General features: G+C 46.1%; 1 protein-coding gene across 7 annotated transcripts in view; it reads right to left on the reverse strand.

Annotated features, from left to right (window-relative positions):
• The window catches only part of LYSMD4 (LysM domain containing 4), a 43435-nt gene extending 23475 nt beyond the window's left edge, over positions 1-19960 (reverse strand). For 4 of the 7 annotated variants that reach the window (XM_042941152.1, XM_042941151.1, XM_042941150.1 and 1 more), the window contains exons 1-2: positions 3379-3932; positions 349-1238 (exon numbers count right to left, since the gene is read on the reverse strand). In XM_042941152.1, coding sequence (XP_042797086.1) covers positions 627-1238; positions 3379-3660 — 894 coding nt within the window. In that variant the 5' untranslated portion in view covers positions 3661-3932 and the 3' untranslated portion in view covers positions 349-626. Of the gene's footprint in view, positions 1-348; positions 1239-3378; positions 3950-5175; positions 5219-19932 lie in introns of those variants that run through there. The other 3 variants (XM_042941149.1, XM_042941148.1, XM_042941146.1) reach the window with 3 other exon arrangements.
• Between the last annotated feature and the right edge of the window lie 1038 nt (positions 19961-20998).

Here is a 20998-nt window from a genome sequence, read left to right on the forward strand (position 1 = left end):
TACTCAATATTAGAGCAATTTGGATTTAGGGCATTTTCAATTCTAGAAAGGACACTGCCTCAAAAAAGCTAACTGGTGGGGCAAATATGAAGTAGGGCCAGTTATAATGGTTATCTGTCAGACTCCAAAACAGGGTGATATTCAATGCTACTGGACAGCTCCTTTGCCAGGGAGACAAAGAACATCATTTGTCAGTTGGTCATCCCTTCACAGCAGGCAGGGGACACTGCACACAGCCAAGTGACCAAAGCTGACCCCAGAGGCTCCCACACTGAAGGTCCAAGGCCGCTCTTCAACTTCCGAACACATCCAACTTGGGGGCCCACACAGTGCCAGTCCACAACATACCTTCAAGAAGTGGCACCTGCCACGTGAAAATGTTTCTCTTGCTGTTAACTTCTGGATGTAGGAGGCTGAGGGTGCTGGTGTTTTCGCTCCCACAGCCTTGGGTTAGGCGAGCCTACTCCCCAAGGTGAGTGTTACTGAGAACACAATGGTGTTTTCTGAAACGTGTCCGTATGTCACAGAAAAGGAAATGCGGCCCCCAAGGCTCTGGCCGATGGCAGGTGATGCATGTTAGGAGGTCAAATGCTGACACTGGCCGGATACTTTAGGAACAACGATGGCTAGTTCCCTGCCCGGGTGGTGTGACTGAACTGGCTGTCTGAAGAGGGGATGGTTGGCACTGGGACGGCTAATCTGGGGGCTTGCCCTGGAACTGCACTCACGGTCATCGAGCCGTTGGGGACAGTAGTTGTGTTCAAGCTGCTGGGGATCTCGCCAGTAGCCTGTATTTTAAAATAGACCAAATAAAACACTGGTAAAACAATCCCAATTAGAAGCATGATAAAAACAGCATTCCACCACTGAATCCCACAGTCTGCACCGTTTGTTGGTGTCTTCGGAGGCGCTGGAAGCAGCGGCTGACTGGAGGTCTCTCCACAGCAACTTTCATTTAAAAAGATTTCTGACTGCACGGCATGCTCAATATTCTGGTCAATGCCCTTAAAGAAATCCGTCAGTGGGCTGGACAGGGCACTGGCGCCTACAGCTGCCCTGTCTGGGTCTGGCAGCTCCTCGAAGGTCACTCTAGTCTCTGAGGATGGGCTTGGGACGGGTCTGAGTTCTTTGTGGGTCTCTGTTAGGATCCCATGATTTTTCACTGGGATCTTAATAGATTTCAAAGCATATAAATCTTGTTCTCTGATGAAGTTGTTGACTTTCTTGATATCTGCGACCTAGGGAAGTCATGAAGACAAACATCATGAACTATGTAAACTCCTTAGAACTAATATCCAAAAAGTAGCTCTTTCCGAAAGAGGATCCAAGCCCACCCCCCCTTTAGGACCCTGATGAATACTGGAAAACTGCACCAGCACACATAATGAGTTTAGGCTGAATAACTTTTTTCGCTTTAACTCAGCCTTATCACAGTTCTGAGCAGATTTACAAGTTTGAATAACGTATAATCGGTTTTTGGAAAAGCGTTTTTTGTTTGTGTACAGTGTGACTGCAACAAAATGTTTTTAGGTGAAACCCAGTCATGGTACTAAAAATGCTATAGTAGCCCTTTCTACTTCTTCTAACTTCTGAGGCAACAATGCCCCCGTCTGGCTGACTTCCCTCCCACATCAGAACCCAGTACAGTAGCTGATTACATTAGCGATCGCCAAACCAAACCTCAGCCAGCTTGACACTCAGAACCGACTTTAACTGTAATTTTGTTTTAAGAGGTTAAGTCCTCATGATTCTACCATGTTTTCATGCCCAGAAGTACTGTATGGTATATAAACTTGTTTTGTAAATAAAAGCAATCGAGAGTTAATTCACTTTGAGGGTTTCCTAACACTTATGATACTTAGTAACACGTAGGGAATCACACGGATCTAGCTGGAAAGTACGGACTAAAATCTCCTATTCAATATTAGGACTCCAGGAGAAGAGGCAGCACTGTGGGTTTCACAAAGTAACAAAGAGCAAGACAAATCTTAAGGGAGGGGTGGTGCAAAATTTAAGTCAAACCCTCCCTCAAGCTAATGTCTGGAACTTAATGAAAGTGTCAGAGATGGACTTTAAGGTTTTAACTCCTAAGTCCACTTTAACTAGAGTGTAACTACGGCCAACAGACCTTTAGACAGCACCTTTTTCAAATCAATCATCTCCATTATTTTACTTATTAAGCAATTGTTTTTATCATCTAGTTGAACTGGGGCCCTGGACATGTTTAATTTACCATGTCCTGAAACTAAAGCATAAGGTGTTTGAGACCTTTTTGTCTTTGCCCTTCATAAACTAAACACCAAAATTTATTTACTTTCAATAGGAAAACTGATTACTTATTGGAGGCATTATATGTACAGTCTTCATGGCTTAATTAAGCCCACTTTTCTAAGAAGCCCACTGCATCCACTCAGATCTTTGTAGGGTAGGATTCATTTGCGGCCCATGTTCAATAAACCATACAGTATGCCTACTAGAAGCTGGTTAGAGAGTCAAATATAAATCTCAGTACAATTGAGAGACCACTATGTGTCCCTAGGAGGTCAGCCTGTGTATTTCCTCTGGGAAATACCACAATATCCTATACAATGTGTTTAGCCATTTGAACCTCGTTAGATAAATAACAAGACACTTTAAGGAAGAAAAGATTTTTAAAACAAATTGGTTAGACAGCCTTAGAGGAGGCCATAGAAAGTTATAACACAGTGTTATTAGCAAAATGAAATAAAAAGTTTCAATCTAGGAGAAAATGCAGCAATTCTATAAATACTTTCCTACTTACTTTGCCATGTTAATCACTCTGAATGCTAAAAACATAATTAAAGAGAGAAACAGGGTTATACAGATACACAGCGCACACAGGCTAGATCATGCAGTTCTAAAACAGAGAACGTCAAACTTGACCAATCCAATAGGCTGCAACCAGCAAGAAAGGGTCAGAAAAAGAGAAGTAGCCAAAAAAAAAAAAAAAAACAAAAAAAAAACCAATCCTACCAAACAAATCTTGGATAAATTCTGCATGGCATCTTTGGCCCTGGCAGGTCTTAAACAAAATATGCTCAAAAGAAAAACTATATAAAAAAGGTTTCCGAAAATACTTGGAGGGACAGGGAGAGAAGTGCTCTGCAGAGAGAGAACTGGCCCAACACCTGAGATTCCTAACCCTCACTTTTTATGACCCCAAGGTTCAGAACTCAAAGTACTTCACCTGCGTTCCATCTCGGGCCAGATGGGAAACCCCTTCACCAATACCACAGGCCTCTGGACACCACGCCTGGGGGAGGGGGGTCAGGAAGGGGCAGCAAGGGCCCCCACCCTTCAGTGAGGTCCTCTGTTCCTCTAACTACACAGGAGCCACCTTCACCCGGGGTTTCTTACTTTGCAGCCATACTGAAGAGCGAGCTTGTTGAGGCTGTCCTCCTGGGCCAGTTCCCGCTGAAGCAGCACCACGTCTCCCGCTCCTGGCTGGTGAGGGTGGGGGGCACCCTTCTTCTGGCGCTCCTTGCCCCGGGGCCGCAGAGCCACGCGGTAGGACTCTTCCTCAGAGGAGTCCCCTGAGTCCCCACCACCGTTCTCAAACATGTAAACGTGGCTGGTCGGAGTCCTACAGACAATGGCTGGGCCTTGGAAGGTCTTGGTTAACACTTCCTTCTGCCTCATTTTCTTAACTGAAAACCAAACCCCAGGGTTAATTCCACACAAGGCACATCCATTCCTCTTGTGGCTACAGTACAGGTAAAGGACTTATTGCTAGAGAAATTACTCCCATCCCCTTCCACTATAAATACTCGACATATACCGTCAGTACAAAAAAGGATGTGTTTTACGCTAGCTCAGATGGAGGGTGAGGGACAGGTAATTGCCTAATTGCACACTTTCTGCATAGAAAATGAAAAGAATCGCGGGGCACCTGGGTGGCTCAGTCGGTTAGGGGTCTGACTTCAGCTCAGGTCATGATCTTGAGGTCTGTGAGTTCGAGCCCCGTGTCAGGCTCTGTGCTGACAGCTCAGAGCCTGCAGCCTGCTTCCATTCTCTGTTTCCTTCTCTCTCTCTGCCCCTCCCCCGCTCGTGCTGTTTCTCTCTCTCAAAAATAAAAAAAAAAGAATAAAATAAAAAAAGAATCCCTCTTTCCCTCTTATTCCTCATCCAGAGCCGTGTCTCCCCAAAACCCATAAAGATAAAGAAACTTCCATTTGGGTGTCAGAGGAGTAGAGAAGCTACCAAGATCCGCCCCCCCCCCCCCCCCCCCCCCACCAAGCAGAGAGGTTCCCACCCTCCCTGTTCTGTGAATCTTAACTCGGAACTTTGGACAAAACAATTCTTGTTCATCACTTTACACATTCCAAAGTATCCTCACCAAGAAGGTCAAGACTTAGGGCTCTTGCTTATGAGATCTAGGAGAGCACAATACTCTCGATTTCAAGTGCCGAAAGCTTGAATTACACAGTATGCGGGGCAAGTTGGGGAGAAAATCCTTGTCGAGCTAAGAAATTCGTCCAGTTTCTCGCAGGTCCCTCTGCCTTCATTACATCCTACGTCTGGTTTTTATTTTCACCTCCTGCCAAGTGCCAAAGCCACACTACCCCCTCTCCCCTCTCCAAACTGTCCGAATGAGGTTCCAGACACGAAATCTCAAACACGGGGAATGACAGCCTCCGAAAGAGCTGGCATCAGAGCCCGGGGGGGGGGGGGGCCTTCGGGGACAGCCGGTGGCCCCCCCGCGGCCGTGCCGCCCACCCCCTGCAACGCGCACCCTACAGACCCACGGGCCCGGAGGAGGGAGGCGGCGGGCGCCTGAGGAGCGGCCGGCCTCCCCGTCAGAGCTCGGGGCCTGCGAGGGGCCCCGGCTGCTCCCAGGCCTCAGTTTCCCTCAGCGCTCCTTCCGTGCCAGGAGGGCGGTCCCCAAACGGGCGCTGACAAAAACAAAACGGGGCGCGGCCCGCTCCTAGGCTTAGATGGGCGGGACCCCAACATTCCCCAAAGACACGACCTCCGACCTCTGCCCTCCAACCCCGAACAACTTCCAGCCAGCCCCCGACGGTGGCGGTCACTGCCCCTCCAGAGGCAGGAAGCTGGCCCACCCGCGAGCCGACCAGTTGGGCGAAGCAGCCGCGCCACTGAGGGCCCGTGCTGTCCCCCACCCAGGACCGCGGCCCCTCCTGCAAACCCCGGTACCTCAGCGCCCGGGATCCGCCGAGACTCGCCGCCGCCGCCGCCGTACCTGCTGATTGGCTGAGAAAATCAGCAGGTCTCCAGGGGGCGGGGACGGCGAGACAGCCAATGAAATCAGCGCCGCGCAGGCTCTGGAATGAGCCGGGTTGAGCTAAGTCGGTACCGGAAGCTCAGCCCGGGGGCGGGGCCTGGGCGGGGCGGGGCTCCAGCTGTCCGACACGACTCTGGCCCCGCCCTCCTGCCTGCCACGGCGGCACCAGCTGGTCCTAGCTGCAGGTTTTGCTTCTGCTGTAGGCTGTAAGACCCCTTACCACCCTCTCCCGGTCCTCTGCTGACCCTCAGCTTCCTCACCTGTAGAAGAGGCCTGTGTGTCAATGTTGTTTAACGAGGGGGTGGATTCCCAGGAGAGCGGGTGTCCCTGCTGAGGCCTCCCGCTGCGAAGCGGCTCCTCTGGGCTGGAAGGACCCGGGGTCTCCACATCTTGAGTCCTTACCACCACAGGAGGCGTTTGCCCCGGCCCGCTCAGGAAGACACAAAGTCCACCAAAGTAAAACACCGAACCTCGACAACACGGACCAAAACAACACCATTTACCCAATGTCGATGGTGGAGGACTCCTTAAGCCTAATAGTGATGGGTGAACACTCTCATGCACGAAAGCACAAAGGTTTAAAACTTCAACCCCCCAAAAGGAAACCAAAATTAAAAATCAGACCGTAACCAGGGGTAAATAATTGCAACATACACCACAGAAGATTAATATCCTTAACTGAGACAAACCTCATCGAATTAATGAGAAAGTCATGAAGAGCCCAGTAGATAAATGGGTGGGGACAATTCACCAAAGAATACAAATGATTAATAGGGAAGAAAATGAAACCTCAGTAGCAATCAAATTAAACTACAAAGCAAAAGGATGAAAACAAAAATATCTCTCCCTTTTTAGGCTTTCCATCCTAGTCAAAATAGAAGTGAAATTCCTTATCTTGGGAGACAAAGCCCAGGATGATGTGAGGGCTTCAGTCCATTCTGTGCCATTTACTCATTCTTTTTAGCCCCTCTCCCTTTTTCTGCTGGATTTTAAACACCCAGATCTCCCACCCCTGGCCCTTCACAGGAATGTCCTTCTTTCAGCTGCTGGTACAGTTGGACTTTCTGACCCCCAGGCCTCAGATTAGTCACTTTCTCAGCAGAGCCCTCCCTGTTCCTCCCATATACCAAGGCTCTCCCTCCATTTACTTGTTAATTGCCAGTTAATTTACTTGTTTAATTGCCAGAATCCTCCTGTCCCTAATTATCACCTGTTGCTCACCACAACCTGTGTCCAATTCAAAGCCTACACTCAGTAAAGACTGGTTCAACAGGAGAACCATTAAGTGACTTGACCTGGGCTACACAGGAGCTACACAGGAGGGCAGTGGCAGCAGCAAAATCCAAATCCTAATGTGTCTGACTCCAAAAGCCCAGCTGGCAGCCACAGCTGTACTCCTGGCCCAGAGGGCTTGGTCATGGCCCGGTGGATTTGGCAAGTCTAGGTATCAGAATCTAAGAGTGTGATTACCGGAGAGAGAAGTCAGAGCAGAATCTGCAAAGCTGAATTAACATAGCCACTCCCTGATCAGTTACACGTGTTTCTTTCCTTCAGCATGTCTAATAAAAAACAAATCCAAACCCCACTCCCAACCTCCCTCCCCCCCCAAATCCAGGTTCAAGAGAGATTTTATTTGAAAAGATTATTGCAAAGGGAGAAGAAGATTGTTGCAGGAGGGAGAACCCTCTGATTATAAGGTCTGTAAGCATCTCAGGAGTTAGGCAGAAAAGGGCTTTTCTTTTATAGAGAGAGATGAACAAGGCTAGAAGGAGCCAGGTGCAAGGAAGTAGAATAAAAGGGTGGCAGAATTGGGTATTAGACATGAAAACATTCTCCCCGAGGCCAGCCTATTCTCGAGAGGGATTGTATGCTGGCTCAGGCTGAATGTGGGCTAAAGTCCATTCGGGCACCTGGAGGAAGGAGAGAGGCTTAATGGAATTTCAGTTAACAAGCATTTTGTTCTGATTGATCAGAGGGGACAAGGGGCTCAGCTAATCATTTATGAGGCAAAGAAACGGAATTTAGAGGGTCTGTGTCTCACCTTGTCGCAGGTAAACAAGGATGGCATCCATGAATCTTAATTTAAGTCGTATGGGGAAAGAAGGGTTCTTTGCAATAAGCCGTTTTCCAGAACACAATGGGTGGGTGGGGATGGGGAGATCTTAACCTTCGCTGTTTTCCAGGAGCACAGGGCGTGGTGAAGTCAAGCTTCTGTCTGTGGATCTATCTCCCCATCTCAAGCCCTGGAGCACAGTGGTGAGTAAAGCTCTGCAGCCTCTCATGGGGCTTACACTTCTAAAGATGAGCCACAACAAAGACATACTTAGAAAGAGCATGACAGATTATGCTAGATCCTTGAAAAAAGAAAAACTAGGTCATATGCGTTAACGAAAATTACCCAAACTTCATAAAGGCCAAAGGATGGTTGTGTGTTCTTCCGGTATCACGCTGGAGCTTGGGTAGTGAGTCTGCCCAAGAATAATCTGATTCTCTAAAGCAGCAGTTCTCAAAAATGTGGTCCATCTGATCCGGGGGACCCCCGAGACCTTCTCACTGGGTCTATGAGGTCAAAACTATCTTCATAGCAATGCCAACATTATTTTCCTTTTCTACTTCATTCTCTGTTGATAGACAAGTAATTTAGCTAACATATATTGAGTCCATACTGGATATAAGGCCACACAACACTCCTGCCAGGTAAGTATTATTACAATCCCCAAATTACAGATGGACAAACTGAGTGCAATAGAAATCGCAAGATGCCTACCCGATACCCATTCTAGCCTTTTGCTTCGGAAAAGAACCCCAATATTATTTGGGGCAGCAATGTGCCACGCTGACAGCTTCTTGCAGTGGGGTGTGACTGTGAAGAAGTTTCAGACAATGGATCCTAAGAGGAAAATGTTGGGTGGGACTTCTGACAAAGCTTTTCAAAGGCAGACATCGGGAAAAGCTCTGTATAGTATGGGTGTTCTTTTTACCCTCTTCCCGCTGCCTGGGATGAAGATGTGATGGCAAGGGCACCTGCACTCATATCGGACATTGAAGCAACTTTGGAGGTGGAGCCCATGTGCTCAGGACAGCAAAGCAGAAAAGATGGAAAGTGTGTAGGAAAGAACTAAATGTCCCCATTGTTTAAGAGATTAAGATTTCTGTTAGGGGCAGCGATGCAATTCCTGAGTTAGATATTTGGGCACAGAGGTTTTATGTCCTAGATGTCATGGCTAGCAAGTACAAGAGGCAGAATTCAACCCCAGACGGTGACTACAAAAGCCCACATTCTTATAAAGGCTTCTGGGCAGAACTTCGTTTTGCTTTCTCCGCTGGCCCAGCTCAGCCAGGATGCCTACTGACTTGATTCTGAAGGAACTAACAGTTCCTTCAGAAACATACTCTAGTTTTCTCTCCAGGCCCTTGGCTAGGTTGGCTGAGATGCAGGTGAGGTCAGAGAGGAGGTGCTCGAGCCACACGGCTCCCCCTCTGCGCTGCGTCAGGGTCACATCCACCAAGGACAGTCCCACGGCTCCGTCGCTGAGACAGCTGCGATCCATCCTCCACAAGCCGGCAGGCCTACTCAGATGCCCCTCAAACTCCTGCCAAACCTAGAGCATCCTGTCTGTCCCCTGTGACAGCCTGCTGTGGACTGAATTGTGTCTCCACTAAATTCAGATGTTGAAATCCTAGCCCCCGATGTAACTGTATTTGGACATAGGGCCTATAAGGAGGTAATTAAGGTTAAACAGGGTCATAAGGGTGGGGCCCCGATCCAACAGAATTAGTGTCCTTGTAAAAAGAGACACCAGAGAGCTTGCTCTCACTGTCTCTCCTTCCCTGCTCACGCCCAGAGGAAAGACCATGCAAGGATGCAGCAAGAAGGTGGCCGGATCTGAACCAGAATCTGAACCCTGATGGACCTTGGTCTTGGAATTCCAGATTCCAGAACTGTAAGAAATAAATTGCTGTTGTGTAAGCCATCCAGTCTGTTGTGTAAGCCATCCAGTCTATGGCAGCCCGAACTAAGACACCGACCTTCTCCCTGGAAGGGCAGAGGATGGAAGGGAACAGATGCTGAGTGGCTGACTTCTACTAGATATTGCAAAACTCCACTGGGCAGAGAGCAGAGATTTGTACTGGCAAAGTCATTAGAATTTCTTAGGCCGCAACTTCTCATTTTAGAGAGAGGAATTTAAGACCCAGAGACATAGGGGACTTGCCTGACGGTGCACAGCAGGTTAGCTGTAGCCTTGAAGCCCGGGGGAAGATGAATGTGTTTATTTTTTATTTTTATTTTTTAATTTTTTTAATTTTTTTACATTTTATTTATTTTTCAGAGACAGAGCACAAGTGGGGGAGGGGCAGAGAGAGAGAGGGAGACACAGAATCTGAAGCAGGTTCCAGGCCTGAGCTGATAGCACACAGCCCGATGCGGGGCTCGAACTCACAAACCGTGAGATCATGACCCGAGCCGAAGTCGGATGCTTAACCAACTGAGCCACCCGGGCACCCCAAGATGAATGTGTTTAAAACTAGCGCTGCACTTACCAGCTGTGTGACCTCGATCCAGACCTGTAAGCCTTCTGGGCCTCGGTCCCCTCCTCTATGGTCTCGCTCCCTATGCTTGGAACATTTTCAGTTTATGTCTGTTGTCTTAGCACAATTATGAACACCCCTTCGCTTTTCATAGTTTGGACACACCCTCTACCTCTCTTGAGGGCAGTCTGCAAGGCAAAGGCTCCCCACCCACCCCTTAGAAGATGCTGCTAGCTCATCACAGAGGCCCAGGCAGTTGTCAGACCTCTGTGTGGAGTCCCCCAAGACAGCCTTAGGAGTTCGTTGGAGAGTGGTAGGGAAGAAGAGTCTGAAAAATATATTGCATTTAGAACAGCAAAAAAAAAAAAAATCATTAAAAAGTAAAAAAGCTTAGGGGTGCCCAGACGGCTCAGTTGTTTGGGCATCTGACTGTTTGTTGGTTTGCCTCAGGTCATGATCTTGTGGTTTGTGGGTTCAAGCCCCACATCGGGCTTTGAGCTGGTGGTGCAGAGCTTGTTTGGGATTCTCTTTCTCTCCCTTTCTCTGTTCCTCCCCTGCTTGTGTTCTCTCTCTGTCTCTCAAAATAAATAAACTTTAAAAATAAGTTAAAACATATATAATAAATATAATAAATTGGATAAAAATATTTGCTCTCTTTGATATATTAGTATCCTTAATAAAAAAAAAAAGGCATTCAGATCTCAATATGAAAAAAAAAAAAACCAGTCCATAGAAAAATTGCCAAATGATGCAAACAATTTACTAAAGAAATGCACATAGAGAAAAGGTGATGGGGCACCTGGGTGGCTCAGTTGGTTAAGCGTCCGACTCTTGATTTCAGCTCAGGTCATGATCTTGCGGTTTGTGTGATAGAGCCTCGTGTTGGGCTCTGTGCTGGCAACGAGGGGAGGGGTCTGCTTGGGATTCCCTCTTTCCCTCTCCCTCTGCCCCTCCCCCACTCATGCTGTCTTTCTGGCTCAAAATAAAATTTAAAAAGTTCAAACAAAAAAAAAAAGAAAAAGGTGTTAATTTGACAGATGGTCAAATAATGGAAATTCACATAGCTGAAAGAAGCTGGAAAAAGTCAAATCTAAACGCATGTGTTTGCATAGGTGAGGAAAGAGTGCTCTCAGCACCTGTAGGTGGGAGTTTCAATTGGGACATTGGTAGCATTATGCAGCAATAACTTTTACATTGTGCATATTCTTTGATCTTGTCTCTCATGTTTTGGAATTTGCCAAGAAATAAGTAGGACATGTAAAAAGATTCCTTACAAGGCTGTTCTTAATGGTGAGAGGTGAAACAACATCAACAACAAATGTCCAACAGGAGGGGATTAGGTTGAATTCATGTAGCTCATTTATGAAATGAAATAAAGCATACTTGTTTAAAATGAGTACTTCTTGTAGAAGTAACAGTTATTCACATGGAAGGATGTTTATGAATAACAAGCACTTTAAAAAATCTCTAGAAAACAGGGGATGCTGGATAGCTCAGTCCGTTGAGTGTCCCAACTCTTGGCTTCCGCTCAGGTCACCATCTCGCCATTCCTGAGTTTGAGCCCCTCATCAGGCTATGTGCGGACGGTGCAGGGCTTGCTTTGGATTCTCTGTCTTTCTCTCTCTCTCTGCCCCTCCCTTTCTCTCTCTCTCTCAAAAAATAAATAAACATTAAAAAAATAAAAATCTCTAGAAAAAAGAGTAAGGGACATACATCACCCCACACACATCTGAAGGTTGTAAAGCAAAATGCTCAATAGTGGTTATTCCTGGGTGATGTAATAATTGCCTTATTTATGCGTGCTTGCATTTTTGTCATTCTTTTTTTTAATTTTTCTTTAGTTATTTTTGAGAAAGAGAGCGCACACAGGTGGGGGAGGAACAGAGAGAGAGAGAGAGAGAGAGAGAGAGAGAGAGAGAGAGAGAGAAATGGAATCTGAAGCAGGCTCCAAGCTCTGAGCCATCAGCACAGAGCCCAACCCGGGGCTCGAAGCCACGAATTGTGAGATCATGACCTGAGCCCAAATCAGATGTTTAATCGACTGAACCACCCAGGTGCCCCGAGTGCTTGCATTTTTAAACTTGTCTCTGCCACACGTGTTTACTCCCGTTATGAGGAGGTGGTACACCAAACAGTGGTTAAAGCTGCAGGTTCGTGCTGAAGTTGGACATCAAACTTTGTTACAGCCAAATGTTCTACCCTTGCACTAGACCCCCTCAGATGTCCAGTTCTGAAGCCAGCACCGGCCCTTAGGATTAACAGGAAAATTCTGTGACCTCTGTAAGCCCCAGTTTTTTTGTCTATAAAATGAGATCAGAGATAGATAGATCCTGCTACTCACCAGGTGCTTGGCATACAATGAACATTCTGGGAATGTGAGATATTATTACTATGACAGGGGAAACCATAAAGGTATAAAAGTCAATTTTTCTTTATTTTTTTTTTCAACGTTTTTTTATTTATTTTTGGGACAGAGAGAGACAGAGCATGAACGGGGGAGGGGCAGAGAGAGAGGGAGACACAGAATCGGAAACAGGCTCCAGGCTCCGAGCCATCAGCCCAGAGCCTGATGCGGGGCTCGAACTCACGGACCGCGAGATCGTGACCTGGCTGAAGTCGGACGCTTAACCGACTGCGCCATCCAGGCGCCCCTCAATTTTTCTTTAAATAATACATTCCTAACTTAGGGAGCTGGAGGTGGTTTGTGAGGATCGGATCTGTTCTGATTTGGGAACAGGTTTCTCGGATGAGTTTTAAACATGTTTGTCAGGAGCTTTATTTGTATCGGATACAGTCTCCCCCTGGACTAAAGTATGAGGAGTTGCCCAAGAACAGGAGCCTGATGAGCCAGGCAAGCTGTCCTAGGCAATGTGGGGTGGGGTGGGGTGGGGGGAACACTGAGTGCCTGACCTGAGCTCCCGGGTCATCCCAGGCTGACTTTCCCCCTGGCCCTCCCCTTCCCTCCCACCTGGAGCCTGGGTCTGCTTTGTCACTGCCACCTTGGTGGGAACTCAGGGTCCATTCTGGTTTCCCTAAAGAGCCACATCTACAAGACCTAGGTATATACAGCAGAGTGTTTAAAGATTTCATAAATGTATCTTACCTTCATTTTGCCCCTCTCAGTAGCAAAACTTCAGCCACCCCCTCCCCCTGCAATTTTCCAATCCTTTGCTTCCTCCCTTGCCAAACTTTAAGCTCAGTTCTGGTTTTCCTGGCCACACCCGGGAATTAGGCCCAGGTTCAGAGAACCTGATGCAACAGTTCCATGGTCTCCAGCTCTTCCCAGTGCCCTGGAGTCATGCAGGGGACAGAAATTTTATCATTTTTATAAGAATTACATGCTGGGACACCTGGATGGCTCAGTTGGTTAAGCGTCTGACTCTTTCAACGTTTTGTTTGTTGTTGTTTTTTTTTTTTTTTTTTTTTTTTTTTTTTTTTGGGACAGAGAGAGACAGAGCATGAACGGGGGAGGGTCACAGAGAGAGGGAGACACAGAATCGGAAACAGGCTCCAGGCTCCGGGCCATCAGCCCAGAGCCTGGCGTCTGACTCTTGATTTCAGCTCAGGTCATGATCTCATAGTTCGTGGGATCAAGCTCCACGTCAGGCTCTGGGCAATGACAACGTGGAGCCTGCTTGGGATTCTCTTTCTCTGTCTCTTTCTGCCCCTCCCCTGCTTGCATGCTCTCTCTCTCTCTCTCTCTCTCTCTCAAAATAAATAAATAAACATTTTTAAAAAATTGTTTAGGGGCACCTGGGTGGCTCAGTCAGTTAAGCGTCCGACTTCAGCTCAGGCCATGATCTCGCAGTCCGTGAGTTCCAGCCCCACGTCGGGCTCTGTGCTGACAGCTCTGAGCCTGGAGCCTGCTTCTGATTCTGTGTCTCCCCCTCTCTCTGCCCCTCCCCTGCTTGTGGTCTCTCTCTGTCTCTCAAAAAGTGAATAAATGTTAAAAAAATTATAAAAGATTGTTTACAAAAAGAACTGCATGCTAAAGCAATACAATTTTAGATATATTAGGTTACAGAAAATATTACTAAAATCAATTTCACTTTTTCTTTGGTTATTTAAAAAAATTTTTTTAAATGCTTATTTATTTCTGAGAGAGACAGAGTACAAGCAGGAGAAGAGCAGAGAAGGAGGGAGACCTAGAATCAGAAGCAGGCTCCAGGCTCTGAGCTGTCAGCACAGAGCCCAGCATGGGGCTTGAACTCATGAACCATAAGATCAGGACCTGTGCTGAAGTTGGATGCTTAACCTACTGAGCCACCCAGGCACACCTCTTTTGGCTATTTTCTCATGTGGCTACTAGAAATTTAAAAATTGCATCAGGTTCACATTACATTCCCACTGCCTGTGGTGCCTGAAATCCACGGTTCAGAGCCTGCCTTGATCTGAGGGCCACCTTGTTCTTTCTCCAAATGGTCCCGTTTAACAGCAAATATCCTGAACATTTACATCAGGTCGTAGCTCTGCCAGGAGGTTGATAGCTAGGGAGGGGATGTAGAGAGGCAGGCATGGTGCCAAAGAGACCCTTTTTTTTGCACCCCCTTCTTCTGCCTTCCCAGACACTCCAGCTGGGACCCTTGGAGCTGAAGGCAGCTCACAGGTGGTGTGGGTCTACTGAGTAGGTGGGAAGTCTCTCAGCTAAAGACTCAGGGGCACCATTCCAGGGGCAGGTCTAAGGGAAAGCTACATCCGGTGATATTTCAGAGAGCAGAGGGTGAATTCTCCACGCCAGGAGCCTCAGCTGGAAGCAGCACCCCGAACCAGGGTCTGAGGAGGGAGGGAAACTAGAGACCACGGGAAAGGAGGGGCCCTGGGCTCCTCAGCCAAGCATCCTCCAGAGGAAGATTTGCCATCACGGTTTGCTGGCTGGAAGGACGTTTTGGTTGAAGTTCTGTGTCGTTTCAGATCAGGGTACAAATCTGTGAAACTCCACGTACCTCTGGTAATGCCACTCATTGGGACCCCCATGCTGCACAAGATTTGATTACATACACAAGCAGGTCTGGGTCCCTCAGTGGGACTGTTCTAGACTGAAAACAGACTTCAAGCTGATGCGTCCTATATGCGCATAGTAGGTGTTCAATGCCAGGTTGTAAACATCTTGTTAACCCCATGCTTAGAACCCAGAAGGGGCTCAACAAAACATATTTAACTGATTTGAATATGTACTCAACTAAACCTCCTGAAGCACGAAGCTGCTGCTGACTGAGGGTTCTGCTATGTCTCTAACCTTTTCAGCATTATTTCCAGCCTCCAACCTTTTCAGGGAAAAGTACTCCTGTATTAGTTGGGATTTAACCAAGAAACTACTCAGAATACTCACATTGCAGGGAACTGCATGCTGAGATTGGGGTCACAGGTGATGGATAAGCAAAGGGGGGAGGGCATTAGGACAACCCAGAGGGTACCACCACTTCTCTAGGCTGGGGCCAGAAGACGGGCTGATGTCATGGGAGTCCAGGGAACCACAAGGAGCCTGTTCAGTGGAAGCTGAAAGCTTAGAGGAGACGGAATTGGCTGTGGAGCTACCTTGTGAGGCAGGAAGGAAGGGAGGGGACATGTTCAGACCTCTTACCTCCGCCCAGGGTCAGCCTCGCTGCTGCTATGCAAAGCAAAATGAGAGAGGGCAAGGGGTGGCTTGGGGGTGTTCTGGCCCAAGGCCAGTATGACCTCCAATTGTCCTAACTTTTGAAAGGGTCTTGGAGGAACTGAACAGCCTGTTACAGGCTGAATTGTGCCTCCTATTAAATTCATGTGTTGAAGAACAAACCCTAGAGCCTCAGAATGTAACCTTATTTGGAGATAAGGTCTTTAAAAAGGTGATTCATTGAAAGGAGACAATTAGGGTGGGTCCTAATCCAATCTGACTTGTGTCCTTATAAGAAGAGGAAATTTGGACACACAGACAGGGGTGTGTACACGGAGGAAAGACCTTGTGAAGACACAGGAAAAAAAAAATTCAGCCATCTACAAACCAAAGAAACCAGCACTGCAGATCTCAGACTTCCGGCTTCCAGAACTGTGAGGAGATAAATCTGTTGTTGAAGCCACCCTGTGTGTTATGTTTGTCATGGCAGCCTGAGCTGACGAAAATTGCCCAAGATTCCGTGTTGCCAGAGGAGTCAGAATTCAGCACAAATCCATCCCCAGAGTGCAGGGAACCCACTTTTTTAACTGACAGCAGTACAAAAATGCCACCCAGATGTCCAAAGGAACCTCTCCTGCCTCCCCCACTCATCCCTGCTGGGAGGAATCACAGACTGGTGTGTGTGTGTGTGTGTGTGTGTACATGTGCACACTACTGGTATCTATGAAGCTTGTTAAACATCCTACATTGCACAGGAATGCTCCCCGCCCAACAAAAAAATTATCCAGCTCACAATGTTAATAGTGCCACCCCCAGAGACCTGTGTTACAGTAAAGCTCCATGTCTATAAGCCCACCATGTGCTTGAGACATCCCAGTAGGCTTTTGGTCTTTTACACTTTAACATGAACAGATAGATAATCATCAATTAGCAAACATTTGAAGAAAGTCTCTGACATGAATGGCAGTGATCGGAACTACAGAGAAAAAGCAACGTGGGTAAAACAGATTATACAGGGAGAAGAATATTGAAGAACTGTTAAAAGAAATGAAGGGAAGGAAGGAGGGAAATAAAGACAGACAGGCAACCTGAGGGAAAGAAAGGAGGAAATGAAAGAAGGTGCCAGATCCATGGGACGAGAACAGGATACCGTTAAAAATGGATATTCCAAAAACAAGCAAGAACTTTTGAGAATTAAAAATGTGACAGTGGAAATAATAAACTCTAAATAGTTTAGAATACAAAGTTAAGAAATTCTTCCAGGGGCGCCTGGGTGGCTCAGTCGGTTGAGTGACCGACTTCGGCTCAGGTCATGATCTCATGATTTGTGAGTTCAAGCCTTGCGTCGGGCTCTGTGCTGGAGCCTGGAGCCTGCTTCTGAATCTGTGTCTCCCTCTCTCTCTGCCCCTCCCCCATTCATGCTCTGTATCTCTCTGTCTCAGAAATAAATAAACATTAAAAAAAAAAAAAAAAAAAAAAAGAAATTCTTCCAGAAAGGAAAGCAAAAATCAGAGTTGGAAGATAAGAGGGAAAAAATGTAAGAAAACTAGGGGGCCAGTCCAGGAAGTTTAATATCAAAATAAGAGCAGTTTCATAAAGACAGGACAGGTAAAATGGAGGGGAAGAAATCATCAAAAATATATTCTAAGAAAACCTCCAAATAAAGAATACGAGTATTCAGTTTGAAAGGATGAAAGAGATCCACATCCAGGTACTTCATGGAGACATTTTCAAATACTGGTGACTAAGTATGATATTGTGATTTGTACTAAGAAATAGGGGCGCTTGGGTGGTGGTTAAACGTCTGACTCTTGATCTCGGCTCAGGTCATGATCTCACAGTTTGTAAGTTTGAGCCCTATGACAAGCTCTGTGCTAATAGCACCGAGCCTGCTTGAGATTCTCTCTCTCCCCCTCTCTCTGCCCCTCCCTACCTCTCTCTCTCTCTCTCTCAAAATAAATAGGTAAACTTAAAAAAAATTGTTATAATAAGAAATATGTATTTGGTCTTCAACCCTGTTCCTGGCTCAGAGCCTCCAAAACGCTTGGGATTTCTCAAGTATTGAGAGTAACAGTTTGTTATGTTAATGAGGTGGATTTTGGGAAAGATGAAGCCTGTTTTCCAGGAGAACCAAACATGTGACTAGAAGGTTGGAACTTTCAGTCCCATTCCCCTGACCTCTGGGAAGAGGAGAGGGGCTGGAGGCTAAATCAATACCGAACGACCACTGATTTAATCAATCATGCCTATGTAATGACCTCCATCGAAACGCAAAAGGGTTCAGAGAGCTTCCAGGTTGGTGAACATGGGGAGATTTGGGGACAGTGGTGGGCTGGGAGAGGGAATGAAAGCTCTGTGCCCATTCCCTACACCTTACCCTGTGCACCTCTTCCATCTGGCTGTTCCTGAGTGATGTCCTTTTGTAATAAACTGCTAATCTAGTAGGTAAAAAATTTATCTGAATTCTGTGAGTCACTCCAATAAATTAACCTAACCTGAGGAGGAGGTCTTCGGAACCTCTGATTTATAGCCTGTCAGACATACAGGTAACAACATGGACTTGCAACTGGCACCTGAAGTTCAAGAAGGAGGTCATGGGAACCTCCAGTCTGTAGCTGGGCAGTCAGAAGCACAGGTAACAACCTGGCTTACAACTGATGTCTCTGGCAGTCTTGTAGGACTGAACCCTTACCTATGGAATCTGATGCTGCTATCCCTAGGTAGATAGTGTCAGAATTGAACTGAATTCTAGGACACCCAGCTGGTGTCCTGAGAATTGTTGTGTGGGGACTGCCTCCCCTGTGCTCCCCACCCCTGGTCCCCATCCTCATACATTGAAATTGAGTCCAGGAACCTAACTTACAATGAGACTATCTTATGGGCCTCAAAAGGGCAATGAAAAAAAACCACAGCATATTCAAAGAATGAGGATAAGAATGGCTTCAGACTTCTCACTATCACACTGTAAGTAAGAAGACAATTAAAACAGTGTCTTCAAAATTATGAAGAGAAATGATTTTCAATCTAGAATTTTTAGATCCAAAGTATCAATAAGTGATAATATGGAATAAAAGCATTTTTAGACATGTAGGATCCTCTAGAATTTACCTCCCATATACCTTTTTGTAGGATGATACTGAAGGATAAGCTCCTGTAAAACAAGGGAATAAAACAAAAGCAGTGAAATGGCATCCAGGAAACAGAGACTCCATCACAGGAGAGAAGATGTGGTGAAGGGTGTATATGAGATGTTGGGGGGCAAGTCAAATGTGTCTGAATGTATTAAAAGACACTAGCAGAGAGTTTAGAATTAGATTTTTGACAGAAACATTGAAAACTAAGCAAAAATTTAAAACCTCAACTATTATGATTCCAGGATAAACAAAAACTAGTGCAGAATCTAATATTCAGAGTGTTCTGCTCTATGACTCAGTTGTGAAGACCATGCTGATCTAACCCAGTCATAACTCTATAGGGGACTCATGAAGGGGGTGTCAGTGGTGCCGTGGGGCACGAGATCCCCATATTGCACAACTTTAACTGCCATTTGTGGCAGCTAGTGGACAAGGTATGTTGTAGGTTGCATTGTGTTCCCCCCACCACTAAAAAAAAGAAACTTTTTGGAGTCCTAACTCCCAGAATCTCAGAATGTGACCTTATTTGGAAATAGGGTCTTTATAGGGATAACCCAATTAAAATGAGCTCATCAGGGTGGGCCCTAATCCAATATGACTGGTGTCCTTACAAAAAGGGGAAATATGGACACAGAGATAGATGTACACAGAAGGAAGACAATGTGAAGAGACACCAGGAGAAAATGACCATCTACAAGCCAAGGAGAGAGGCCTGGAACAGATCCTTCCCTCAGGGCCCTCAAAAGGAATCAACCCTACTGACACCTTGACCTTGGACTTCCAGTCTCCAGAACAGTGAGACAATAAATTTCTTTTGTTTAAGCCCCTCCAGGCTGTGGTGCCCTAGGAAATGAATACATAGTACGAATAAAAATAATCCTCATCTTCTGAACTGGGAAGTTGCTATAGACTGAATGATTGTGTTGCCCCAAAATTCATATGCTGAAACCTAATCCCCAGTATGATGGTAATTAGAGGTGGAGCATCTGGGAGGTGATTAGGTCATGAGGGGGAAGCCCTCATGAATGGGATTAGTGCTTTTATTAAAAAAAACGAGAGAGAAAGAGAGAAATGATCTATCAGGTGAGGACATAGAAGGAAGGTGTCTATCTGCAAATCAAGGAGAGGGCTCTCACCAGGAATTGAATTGGTGAGCACCTTAATCTTGGACATCCTAGCCCCAGAATTGTGAAAAATCAATGTCTGTATTTTTAAGCCTCCTAGTTTATGGTATTTTTGTTATAGCAGCCTGAGCTGACTAATACCCCACCCTGGTTTCTCACCCATGACGTTGACATAGTACCATGGCAACATGCCAGAGATTATTAGTGCCTCACTTCCCACCAGTGATGGGGTCTTCACTGCTGGTCAACAGGTGATCCAGCTCCAAAATCTCAGGAAAAGAGACCCACCAGAATCTTGAAGCAGCTCATCCCAGATGAAGTGAATTTATCAAATCAAGTGGACCCAAGTGGCTCAACAGGTGGACAGTGGTGGATGTTGTGGTAAAACACACCCTCCTAGCTGCCAAGATGATCACTGATGGGTCAGAGCTGAGTCTGCCTGAGGTTAGGTCCCATCCTGGGGGACATCACAATGACTGATTAATGTTGAAGTACAAAGGCCTGTCCCTTGAGCTCAATTCTGGACAACTCTGAAAAGCCTATCAGGCCCCAGTTCTCCAAGAGTTGGCTGAGGCCTCCTTATGAGATAATTCCCAAGAGCATTTTCCAATAACCCTCCTGTTCACCAATTTCAACCTTAGTGTTTTGTTTCTCAAAAAATCAGACCTGAAACACTGCTGTTCAAGGTGTGAATAAAACATAATTCATCTAACCTGTCAATGGCATTCATTTTGTTTCCTAGTTTTCAAATATAAAAACTGCTACAGTTAACGTCCATGTAAATATAGTCTTCCACAGGTATGGGTTCTTTTATTATAGAGTCCCAGGAATGGGAATGCTAGATTTAAGAGTATGTGTAGATTTCATTATACAAGGTATTGCCAGGTTGTTTTCCAAAAAGGGGGGAAACAATTCACATTTCAGCAATGATCTTCAGAGAACCCCTTTCCCTGCATCTTTGCCCAAAATACATATTAACACTTACAGTGTTTGTTGTTGTTAGAGAGAGAGAGAGAAATGAGTAGGGGAGAGGAGCAGATTGAGAGGGAGAGAGAGAGAATCTTAAGCAGGCTCCATGTTCAGCACAGAGCCCAACTCGGGGCTCAATCATGGAATCGTGACCTGAGCTGAAATCAAGAGAGTGACGCTCAACTGACTGAGCCACCCAGGCTCCCCAGCACTAATATTGTTTTTAATGAGTCTTATGGGTATTAAGTGATATGTTGTTCCTTTAATGTAAATTTTTCTAGCAATTCACAAGTTTGAACACCTTTTTATATTAATCATTTAAATTTATTCTTCTGTGAATTGCTGTGTTAATTGGGTTAGGTTCAGCTACATATAGTAGAAAACC

The sequence above is a fragment of the Panthera leo genome, chromosome B3 (assembly GCF_018350215.1).
Source record: "Panthera leo isolate Ple1 chromosome B3, P.leo_Ple1_pat1.1, whole genome shotgun sequence".
NCBI classification, from domain to species: Eukaryota; Metazoa; Chordata; class Mammalia; order Carnivora; family Felidae; genus Panthera; species Panthera leo.